General features: G+C 43.3%; 3 protein-coding genes across 3 annotated transcripts; all 3 read left to right on the top strand.

The window, feature by feature from the left end:
- The first annotated feature begins 926 nt into the window (after positions 1 to 926).
- LOC112287118 (uncharacterized) lies at positions 927 to 1,841 on the top strand. Its single transcript, XM_024529826.3, has 2 exons — positions 927 to 984; positions 1,117 to 1,841. The coding sequence occupies exons 1-2, from the start codon at positions 944 to 946 to the stop codon at positions 1,583 to 1,585; spliced, it is 510 nt and encodes a 169-aa protein (XP_024385594.2). The 5' UTR covers positions 927 to 943; the 3' UTR covers positions 1,586 to 1,841.
- A 540-nt stretch (positions 1,842 to 2,381) lies between these two features.
- LOC112286291 (uncharacterized) lies at positions 2,382 to 4,487 on the top strand. The gene is made up of 2 exons (XM_024528045.3): positions 2,382 to 3,718; positions 3,964 to 4,487. The coding sequence occupies exons 1-2, from the start codon at positions 3,653 to 3,655 to the stop codon at positions 4,420 to 4,422; spliced, it is 525 nt and encodes a 174-aa protein (XP_024383813.1). The 5' UTR covers positions 2,382 to 3,652; the 3' UTR covers positions 4,423 to 4,487.
- On the top strand, positions 4,441 to 11,764 carry LOC112286555 (uncharacterized). The gene is made up of 16 exons (XM_024528519.3): positions 4,441 to 4,651; positions 4,780 to 4,942; positions 5,073 to 5,204; positions 5,442 to 5,666; positions 5,870 to 6,393; positions 6,721 to 6,907; positions 7,243 to 7,373; positions 7,536 to 7,587; positions 7,717 to 7,911; positions 8,186 to 8,437; positions 8,672 to 8,812; positions 9,049 to 9,195; positions 9,346 to 9,477; positions 9,703 to 9,802; positions 9,971 to 10,833; positions 10,999 to 11,764. Exons 1-16 carry the CDS (start codon positions 4,548 to 4,550, stop codon positions 11,089 to 11,091), a joined length of 3,441 nt encoding a protein of 1,146 aa, XP_024384287.1. The 5' UTR covers positions 4,441 to 4,547; the 3' UTR covers positions 11,092 to 11,764.
- Positions 11,765 to 12,008: the final 244 nt, after the last annotated feature.

Below are 12,008 nucleotides of genomic sequence, written 5' to 3'. Positions count from 1 at the left end.
CTGGCTTTGCCTGTTTGGAATGGCACTATGAGTCCACTTTTACTCAAGACTTGGAAACTGTTAAAGTTTGTTTAATATGTGCTCAAATCGGACTAACCCTGGTTTTGGACAATGTATGTAACACGTTATTTATTTGTTTATGTATTTACGAAAGTGCTTACATCACATTTTTCCCACGTTTCCACTCATCTAACGACCAAAGAAACTGAGAATTTGTGAGCCACCTAGCACTAAAAACTCTAATATTTTAATGCTATTCAGACTAATTATGTTAACATATGATTTTTACGATCAACATTTGATTTCTGCATCAAAATTTACTGGTAATATGATAAAGTTATTTTTCGCAAAGAGTATACTTCTTATATGGAAAACGAAGTAAATGTTGTATTAAGCAGTTTTTATTCTGAATTTTTGAGTTACTACAATTTTCATGTCAAGTCGTCATTTCAAAATGGGCAACCAATGCCTTGATTGCAATCTAGTAACTTTTTCCAACTTGATTATCAAAATGTATGAAAACTCACCTGAAATAAAAAAATAAATTATGAAAATTATCAGAATCACATTTCATGTAAACTAAAATTATCATCTTGGATGATAATTTCGAATAATAATACAAAAGAAACAAATAATAAAAATTCAACGTCGACTCATCCAAACACAACATTCTGAGCACTTCCAAAACTTGATTGAAATCACAATCATACGATAAATAGTTTTTATGTGTGTATATATATAATGGAATTTTATTCTACAAGCACCAACCAGCACCAGTGTGAGCGTGATCATTAACCAGTACCAGGGTGCCGAGACTTTTTACTTTCTCTAGGATACTTTAACTTTCGCGCGCGGCACTTTAAGTTTTTTCTCACAATCGTGTTGGCATCGCCACTATAAATAGATCATGCCAGGAGAGCCGAGGGGATTGTTACCGAAGGTTATGGCAGCAGCAATCAGTCGGCCGCGGGAGCAACAACCGATGTGGGTGATGATCCCACTCCTCCACCTCCTCCTTCACTTCTCTTCCTCTCCCTGGCGTTTCGAATTTACCCCCATGTTTCGCATGCTGTTGCCGGTCCTGATCATGGCGGATGTGCTGCTCATGCGATTCAGCGAGGAGGACCCTGGCTGCAAGCCACTGAGGAATCTTCGCAGCGTGGTTGATCCGGATCTTTTGCTGCTGGACCACTTCATGGAGCTGAGGAGGCGGTTGCGGGAGGTGGATAATCAGGTTGCGGAATTGCGGCACGAGGTGATGAAGTTGCAACGAGCCGCAGACAAGCGATGGGTCGGGGATATGGAGCATCTGTTGGCGGAGAGGCAGCGGTACGAGGAACAGCTGTTTGTCAAGGAGCGGGAGCAGGTGGAGCTGGAGACGCGAGGGGAGATGTTTGTTCAAGCGATGAGGGCGCTTGGAATGTTGCAAGACGGGGAGGAAGAGCTGAAAACGATCGGTTCCGTGACGGGGAGGGGGAGGGCGACTTTCCAACAGCCTGTGAAATCATCTATGGTACACCCAAATGCTGGGTCAAAGAAGACGGCTCCTGTGAAGCATGTTCGCTTTAGTCTTCACAATCAATAGCGTTCCAGCCGAGCCGCTCTCTCTGCAGCGGAAGCGTGGATACTTGTACTCGTAGGCAGATTACTTTTAGGTGACTTCACTCAGTTTTTGTTCTCTACAAGCGCTTACGACCAGGACGGTATGCTTCACTGTGGGCCCGCTAGAGTTTACGAGCTTTACCGATGATTTGTAGATTATCCTCGCCCTATTTTGTTCATAATTCATTGGATTCAGTATCAAGTGTAACATTTGCTTATTTCGAAAGAGTATTAAGCTACTTCTATGAGTGAATGTTTTTGGGGATCGACACTAGAATCATGGTTATTGTGTTTGCCGGGTTGGTTCCGAGAGCGTTGTCTGCGGTTGAATGAAGCAATCGAGAGCAATTGATTCCACGTCTCGGTGGCAAATAATGGATTGATTTCCATGGCAAACTTGCGGAGGTTGCCGACTACCATCAACAGTTGTACATTCAAGCTTTGGAAAAATTCGTTAACTTAGAATTGATCGGTTCGTCTCTGGTTCTTAGCGATTGATCGAGACGAATCGTCAAACTTGTTTAATTGCAAGTTGGGTGGAGTTCGATCCATGTCTGCAGGTGGATTTGTTTGCGCATTGGTGTTCCCCCGCTACAATACAGCGGAGGAAAATACCAACTCCCGAGGACGACGTATTCCGTCACAGAATTGGGAGGAACAGGCGTCTGGACGATAGCCATGCGTTGTTTACGAGAGGGAACTGTCACCGAGAGTCTTCATGAGTTGCATAAAATGATAACTAATTAAGCATTCTTAACCGCCGCATCCCTACCCCGCCTCGCTCTTTTCTTTTCACATACGAAGGCATGACAGCTGAATTTCTCATGCTGTATCTCCGAACCAAAACATCTTTCCTGCACGCAACAACGGAAATATCATAGGCAGGTCGCGATGGTAACATGCATACAAAAATCAAGGCCACTTTGAGAGTTTATACGAGTTCAGTCGGAACTGGGGAATGCTAAATTATACGGTTGTCGTGGAGGGCTTAGTGCAGCAGTGAAAGCGATTTTGAGGATAGGAGACTTGTCAGAGGTGTAGCCTCACTGATGTATTGAATTTCAGTAAGTGGAGCGGCGGAGTGAGAAAGTGAGGACAATCTGCTGGTGCAGTGAATTGGTTCTGATTTTGGAATGGCAATCTCCCGTGAGGTGCTCGCCTGGAGCTGGATTGCTGTGGTATAGAGTAGCTGCGAGCTCCAGCATGTGCTCCAGAGTGTTCAAGAGCGTGATGCAGCAGAATCTGTTCAAGAATCTCTTCTGGTCAAGCATATGCTAAGCATTTGACTGATACTTCAACGTTTGAGCTTTGGATGCAAAGAAGCAGACGACGAAGTTGTGTCGTGAAGAGCGGTTGTTGCCAACTTTTTGACCAGCATACAATTTCCATGACGTGTTCTGCCAGCCCTCTTCTTGTCTGTAGTGGTCACAGTTGCCGTAATCGATTCCTCTCAACATTGACAATCATCAAAGCTGCTGACGAAGTGGACACAATTAAGGAGTTTCTTTCCCAATTTTCCAAGGTTTTAGAATTTGGACTCGGCTCAAACACAGTGCACTCTGAATCGAAGTAGAATATTTCACATTTTGCTCATCGCTAAGGCTTCGATAAGCTTAAAGCAGCTCAATGCAGCGTTTCCAACGCAGAAGAGATCACAATGGGGTCACAAAAATTATGAAGAGGAACAGTTTTGATTTCGAGTGTGCACTATGAAGACAGGCAATAGAGACCAATGCTTGGATAGCAGCGAAGTAGGCAATCGCATAAATTGCTGGCTGCTTCTTCGTCGTGGGCTCGCTTTTCTGCACTGTAACATTTGTCTTGCAAATTTGGGGAACACAAATTCTCGTTCCTGTGGTTCATAAATGGGTTGGGAGCAAGAGCATCTGTGTTTGAAACGTTGTTTACGACCAATTACACTCGCAGAGCCTTCTTTCAATCGCTTCGATCCACCATTCGGATCGGGAAGAATATCGGAGGGCAGTGTGGCCTACATTAGCCAGTTAAGGTTTCATTGCTGAACCGCCGAACTGGGCACATACATGAGCAGATGGACAATGTCCATTGTCAATCTGGACCCTCTAATCCTCGGAGTCCTTACCTATCTCCTCGCTCGGTACGCTCCATCGAGTACACGAATTTTTGCTGCCACTGTTTGTTTCGACGAATTTAATGCTCGTCGTGCACAAGAATTGGAGATTTGACGTCTAAGAAATAGCCAATGAAACGAATTATAATGTTGTGAAGTAGCTCACAGATAGTTAAATCAACACTTCAGAAATTATGGCATGATTTGTAGCTGTGAGTCATTAAAATTGATTCTATGAAACCTAGGATTCCACTCTTTCTTTTGCAATGCAGGTGCAAGGTGGAGGGGGTAAAGCTCCAGCACCCAATTTCGCAACCTCAAGCTTGTCTGCCGTGTCTAGCCGAACAAGTCCATTAGGGGGTGGATCTGGTAACAATGCTGTAGCTTTTTGCAAGCCTTCGAATGTTGGGGATAGCTCCGGCGGAACAAGAATGGGTGCAGAGGTGGGCAACAATGCGGGACCCTCCTCAGGGAGTCAGCACCTTTCCAATTTTCGAGCTGGACCCCGGCTGCGGGCGGAGGGGCTAATGGTCCCTCCTGCATCTGATGCAGCCACTTTGCGTCGTCAAGTAGCTGCGTTGCAGATCGATTTAGAGGCTCACATTGAAGGCGAGCAGCGGTTGCAAAATATCAATCAACAACTTCGTGAAAGGCACCTTTCTGTGACTTTCTCTTTCTCCCTCTGGTTACGAATCTTGCAAATTGTACTTCAAAGCTCCTCATTATTGTAGAAAGGGTGATTAGCCCCTGGGTCTTGTCCACAAATCAGATTGGTATTGGTTACCAAGATATTCGTAAGCGAATCGAAGAGTTAACCCTTGAGGAATGCTGCACAAATGGCAGGTTAGAGGTGTACATGAAGCAGAATCATGAAAACGTAGAAAGAGCTGAGAGTGAGCTCAACACTCTCCATGAGGACATGGAGCAGACTCTTGAGCTGCAGCGGCGATTGGCTCAAAGGTAGAACTGGCTCGTCATATTTGCTTAAAGAATTGGGTTCATGATATCTGGTCGTCAATCTGTCACGACAAAGTTAACTCGTGACCATTTCCAAGATACAGTGCTAATCAGTGATGTCCTCTTATTAGGGCAACGGCCCTGGAGAAAGAAAAGAAGGACCTAGAGGTTGCTCTTCAACGAAGGGTATTAGATTTTGAGAACGAGAGGATCTCAATGCAGACTCGTATTCAAAGCATGGGTGAAGATCTGAGGGCCAAGACAGAGGCCCAGGAAAAAGTCAATCAGTTACAGGTGCACCGGCGCTTGCTTTCAGTAGCTCTATTCACCAGTTTTGTGAGCTTTTTGTTCGGAATCATGTGAGGGCAAGATTGATTTTAATGAAGGCATTGAGTATAATTCTTTCCTCTTGTAAACCGTGCAGGCAGAGTTGTTATCTACTCTGGATGTGAAGGTCAAGCTCGAAGAACGACTCGAGAATTTCGCAAAAGAAACAGCCTTCCTTAAAAAGAAAGCGGATGACTACAGCAATGAGCTCCGAAATTTGATTATTAAGGTAAAATGATATTATACGTAGTTCGGTTTTCCTGTATCTACAATTGTCATGTATCTAGTCTTAATACCACTGATGATACGATGCCTTCCTTTTCTTAAATCATTTCAAGCTCAGTAAGAAATAATGTGAAAAATATGTTCAATCTAAAGGCTTTAACTGTCTCAAAAGTCTTTACAAAGTCGTAGGGTGATGGTGCTTTTCGGAGAGCGGGTCAATCTTACCCTATCAGAAATACAGGAGCAATTCGATCAAAAATTGGATAGAATGGGAAGAAAATCAGTGGTGCGTCGGGCATTCATACATTTTCAAATGGGAGTTAGAGATCAGTGTGTCGATACAGCCAATGCAGAAAAAGCCATCCGCCTGTATAGACTCCATTGTTGTAAGCGCTTGTTTTTGAAACTGCGGTTGGGCGCTTACCGCGCGTCCGCAATTCGTAAAGCTGCTGACAAACATAAACAGGTTTGTGATTCCATGACTACCTGTAAATGACATTTTTGTTGCAGATAAGGGAAGATTTTCCTCGTCCAGAACATCAAGGAATGCTGGTAATATTCGTTAGAGAAGGATCAACAATAAATTCCAGATACTGATTTGCTTGTCTAAAAAGTGTGGTTTAAACTTTAATTATGATATATTTGACTTAGTTCACAAGATGAATGCAGGCTGCTTTCATTAGAGTTTGGAAATACTGGAAGTTGAATCTGATTGTGAAGCACAAAGGTCTTGAATCATTGAAGAAGCAAGCAGTGGCACGAGCAACCCATGCATTGCAGGCATGGGTGGCTTACGTCATCCACATTCGCCTCAATCCAGAACGGAATGAAGCAGCAGTATCGCATTGGAATCGAAAGTGTCTTCGAAGTTTTTGGGATAGGTGGTCAAATACTCTTCGTTACTGGAAATTGGGGGCTAGAGAAGAGAACCTCCTCACGGGGAAAGCTAACAGGCATTTCACAAAAACGGTGATGCGCCACACCTTTGAGGCATGGCAAGTCTGGCTCAGAGTATATGCACGACCTGAGAGGGTGAAATTCGCAGCTGTGCAAGCTCATATCAACAGAATGACGATGAAGCAGTATTTGTCTGCATGGCGTTGCGTAATTTATGTGAAATGGGTTCGCAGCATGAAGCTTGAGGAAGCAACCAAACTAAGCCAAGTTTGGTGCATGAAGAGCACTTTTTACAGGTAATCTCATTTACACCTTTAATTTACTTTTACGTATGGGAATAAGTGTGCTAAGGATCTACAAAAAACGCATTAATTACTTCAAGATTATCAAGTTGGTGGTAACATACTCTGTGATGTTTTAAGTTCAAGTATGAGAGTACTTCATTTGACTTAGTTATATGTAGCGTCAACAAATGTTCCGCTTTGGGATTATAATAGGTTTTCAAGGAGATCCGTGTCTTGGATTCCATAGAATTTGGGGGAAATGGATGAACTGAAATAAAATCTGCTATCCTGTGTCACTTACGAACAACTTGTCTTAATGTGACTTTCTTCACTTTGTAGGTGGTTGGAAGGAATCCGTGCAGTGAAGCTCCACAGGACACTCCTTACCCAAGCCATTGCATTCCGACTGTTCAAACAAGGACAATCAGTTTTCCGACGCTTGCGCCATTTTCGTCAACGAAGTCTGCACATGCGAATCTACAACAAAATGGCTTTTCGACATTATCTTCACAGTCTTTCTATCAAGGTCAGAAAAACTCTACTTTCTCCGTCCACAATACTAATGTCTCATTCCTACCGTACAAACCGAAACAGCAGTATTTACGGTATTCCCCAATCGCTTCAATCAAAATAATTTGGCGATTCTTACTTGGTGCTTGCCATTTACTCAGATATTCAGATACCTTAGGTTGACAAAAGTTAATTATGAAATTATGCGAGGAGTTACGTTTTAGTTTGTGCAGCCTTCTATGTTTGCTTGTTGAAACAGTTTATGTGTCGACTTGTGCTATTGTACCCCACAGCTCAAGTTCTCATATTCATATTAACATTGCCTTAATCTGTCTTATTCAAATCTTTAAGAGTATGCAAATCTGGAGAGAAAATGTCAACTACATAAAAGCACAACAAAGAGCTACAGCAGAAGTAAACCAGGCGCTGACAAGGGCAGCAATGGTCTTTTGGCGAGATTATCATGTGTACGAATCAATAAAGTAAGATTCGGTTTATGAGTGATTAACCTTCTCTCAGTAGCTTCTTATACTGTCTAGCATATTTACAACACATTTCAATGATTGACTCAAGGATGCTCTGATTGCCCACACAAGAAATAGAACTGTACTAATTCGCAGAGTTCATATTTCGTGCTCGTGCAGAAAGAAGAAGGATTACAGGGCTGTAATACATATGAAACGAAAACAAAACAAGGTAAATTTTTAGACAAGCTTATGTTTTCACTGTCCAAATTGGAGGTTTTTTTAGTAACTGAAGCACTCCATGTTGAGTTGAGCTCTTCTGCCCTCACTGACTACTGAATACATATAATTTTGTGCTCAGCTGGTAAAAAAGATATTTGTTATGTGGTGGGAGCAAGTGGCTTGGAAGCGAAAGGCCGTTCAGTTGGATAACTTATTGGCAGTACGCCGACGCCGGACACTGCTCATCCAGAGCTTGCATGTCTGGCTGCATGCTACTATTGATGGTCTTTTGCTTGCAAATGCTAAATTTCATGAAGACCTTTTGGAAGCTCAGGTGCCTAACTTCTTCACTATGTTTCCAGTCGTGATAATATAAAGAGGCCACTTCAACTTGCATGTCTGTAATTAGACAGTGGCGGAAATTTTAAGCGAATATGTGAAGCAAAACCATTGGAGTTGTCAAACCATGAAAGTCCGCACGATTTTGCCATTTCATCAGAAAAGTTCGTTCTAACAATATATGTTTCGCATAATCAATATTTTTGCAAGTCCACTTCATCTTTAAGTTGTATTTATGCACAAAAAAAGTTGGGCTGGGCAATGTACAGGCACAATTTGAGGAACAGAAGCATCAAGTTACTGCAGTGGACGTGGAGAATCTTCAACTTATTGACCGTCTACATACAATGTCATCAGAAGTAGCATTTTTTAAGACTAGCATCAGTGAAAAGGAGAAACAAGAGGAGGATCTTCATCGTGCTCTAGAAGACAGTACCATGCTGGAAAGTTCCATGCGCAGTGAGATTGAGCAGCAGCACGTGCGATGTGAGGGGCTCGAAAGTGAAATTCAAATTCTCAAGGTAACACTATCAAAGTCCTCAACAAAATCTCGGCATTCATGTCGCGCCTTCCTACTGCCTTGTTGAGCAGGTTGCTTAGGAAGTCTTATCTATGAGCTGAAGTCGATGACCAGCTTTCCTTTCGTTATTGTACCGCGCTAAAATCCATGTCAAGGCTGCTGATAAACTAGCATAAACTTTTGTCTCCGTTACTTCGTGCAAATTAACATACCTGATACAACTACGATAACGCAGAAAAAGCTTCAGATGAAGAACGTGGAGGATACTGCTGGAGAAATCCACCATACCTTGGAAATTCAAAACTTAGAACAAGCTCTGAAAGAGCTTCGCATCCAACTAAGTGACAGAACTTCTCAAATTGAGTCCTACGAGAAGGTGTGTGACAGAAACATCCATCGTGCAGAATGTTTGTTGTGCTCATCAATTGTGCTAGTCTTGAAATCCTGCTTATCTCAGCAGGAACTTGTTTCATTTTATCTCGGTCAACAAAGTGGACTACCTCCGAATATTTTTCCCGGCAAGTAATGCATTTCGTCTTGGTATCAGAAATTTCTGATGGTTCGCAACTCTCTATATAACTTGACATGTATGGGGCTAATTACTGTGCTCAGGCGTTAAAAGAAACGGGAGAAAGACTGGAAGGGGCGTCGGATGAGTCCCAAGAGAAACTTACAAGTGCTTTTGAAATTGCTGGATCATTACGCAAATTGTTGGAAGATCGTGAGAGCCAATTTGCCACCTTTGAAGGAAATTGCCGGGTAGGAATCACTTATGAGACATCACATTCTAAGCTTCCTCTTTGATCCTTCTTGTATTGGCGGTTATTAGATCTTAAATACCATCACTGTAATAGATGTTGAATTGTTACGATGGATACCATATTCACGTGCTCATGACTTAACCAACAGAGGCGAGAACTAGAGTTGAGTGAGGTGCAGCGTAAACTGGCTGTGGCAAACTGCACGTTGTGTGAAACAGTCGAATACAGGGACGCTCGCATCCAAGAGCTAGAGACTATGCTTAGCACTAAGCAGCAAGAGGTACGTCTGGTCATCGTATCATTCAATCCCATCCTTTTTTCCACAATAATGCAAACTTCCCTCAGGTTGGTGGTGGATTGCGGTAGTCTCATTCTCATACTTAATCCAGATGATTCTTTTTGTCCTCCAAACCTCATTCACTTGCGACTACATTATCATTCTCCTGTAAAACCTAGTATAAGTAAGAAAATGACATTATCTGAACAAGAACGAATCATGAATCAGGTGCAAGAGGTGCAGCAACAATTACAGCGTTTAGAGCTGGCCATGGATTCCAAAGAGAGCCGGGTACGCAAACTAGAATACGAAATCAAGCTTATGTCCGGTACGCCATTGCCATCTTGTCCATCTGAATTTAATCCTTTAAGAGCTCAATGGGGTTAATTGTCAATACTCCTTGTGAGTACATTCAACAATCCATGATGACAGTGGGGACCAGAATCAGAGTACGAATACGATTTGAGCTTCAACCTCTATATTGTAACATGAACAGAACAAACTGCGTTGAAGGCGAACACGTTTGTTTCAAGCTTATATTCCTGGGAAGCAACGTCACAGTTCCAATCTGATGCAAATGCCCCTCTGAAAGGGGGCTGCTCGACGAAGCAGTCCATGCGCCAGACGTACGACGAAGCCAAGAGCGTTCTTCAACACAGTGTTTTATCGAGCTTGGACGAAGGCGTACCAAAGTTACGAAGGGTTCGCACATCCTATGCATGTGTGACGGAGCCTTCCGCCACAAATTTTGAAGACATGCCGGGAGAGGTGCCATCCCGTGGGTTAGACGTCGTAGCTCAGGAACCAACCTGTACGCAGATTGAACCACTTCCCCCTCAAGAGAATTCCACCCCTTCACTGGAGATGAAGACGCCCGTTGATGCCAGTGTTGGACTGGGATCTTGTCAACCTGATTTGACCATGTCAGTGCCATCCCGCCCTGACGAACGTGCAGTAATGGATGTGGGAACCGACACCCGTAGGCAGCTGGGTGAAGACACATTTGATCATGAGAGCCGCTCCGTGCTATTGTATCAAGGCCAGGGCACGTCGCAGCGAGACTGGGAGACGTCAATTGCGCTTGTATCGACGACAAGGCCTACGCCAATCCTACCCTCAACAGGGCCTACACCGCCAGGGTACATGGCGGAGCCTGCGTATGTTCTGGCCGATGGACGAGACTCCCAGGATCACCCACTAGAAGGTGGGGGTGGGGCAATGATTCAAAGCTCGGGGGAAGGGCACCACCGCATGATTTTAGACGACGACCCCAATGCGGTCGATAGTTTGCACCTTGAAATCCAGCGCCTGCAATCGCGCATCATGAGCCGATTGCGAGATTCGGCAGGCGATCCTGAAGTAAGCCACCATCTTCCCACTCTAACAATTCGGTGTGATGCTAAAAAACCTAAAAAGGCATCAATTGCTGCAAACTGTCGCGATTTATGCACTCGATTCCAAAGTACTGAGTGTAGCTCTTCAAGGATTTAAGGTGAGTGATGGTGTGATGGTTGTCATGAGCAGGGCTCTTTCAATCGAAGTGGCTCCAGAGCAACAACTCAACAGCCCCTGCCAGAATGTGGTACAAGTTCCGGAAGGACATGGGACGGTCGATGAAACTAAGATACAATTCCATGGATTGTTCGATATAGATCGGTGTCAGCAACTTCAGCAACCTCGTGTTTGATATAGAATGGCTTCCTCCGTCTAGATGTTCACTGTGCCACTCCCCGAGCACTGAAATGTGAAGGATCAATTTCGCAGACAACACGTTGAAGGTTGCACAACGGCATTTGTATGCAGAATCGTGATCAGCAACATCACAACTTCAAAGAAACACGACCAAGTTGATTCAACAACATTGCTCACCAATGATGATGAACGTGAAAACGAAAGTGGGTCGCAGAGGAGGCTACCAGTGCTCGTGGACCTACAGAAACCAACTTTAAACCTTGAATCATGAGTGCACCTTGCGGCCATTGCTGAATTGAGTGGAAACTCTCCAGACGCTCCCCTCTGCAGCAAATCAATCAAGACGATCTTTAGCCCTTGGCCCTCTCAGTGACAAGCAGCGACGCCTAAGTAGATGAATGAAGCAGCTCTTGGGATTTCGGTGCAAGTGGACTGATTGTGAAACCCACTTGGGCCACTGGGCTATGTCATGGAACATTTTCTTATCTTTACTCAATTTCAGATTTATGTACCATATATTCACACTCATTGTCCCTGTATACTGCATTTGATGGTGTGTACAGGCTTTGAATATGCATATTGTTTTGATGAAGTTGAAATTTCCTTGACTGGTCTTGATTTCTCATTTTTCTTGCCATTGTCTCTCTGCTCACAACTATGCATTTGTGTTTTGATCGTTGGAAATAAGCCTTAATTAAAAATAATTATAGATAATACATATATAATTTGATCTATCAATATAATTAACCATGTTTAAATAAAAGCAATGAAAGTCTTTAACAATAGTTAAGATAAAATTTAGATTTTTTTATATTAAAAGTACATTAAAAGATTTTTTTAGA

This window comes from Physcomitrium patens, chromosome 9, assembly GCF_059467195.1.
Source record: "Physcomitrium patens ecotype Gransden chromosome 9, ASM5946719v1, whole genome shotgun sequence".
Classification (NCBI taxonomy): Eukaryota; Viridiplantae; Streptophyta; class Bryopsida; order Funariales; family Funariaceae; genus Physcomitrium; species Physcomitrium patens.
Note: the sequence above shows the minus strand (reverse complement) of the source record. Positions and strands in the feature narration are given on the sequence as shown.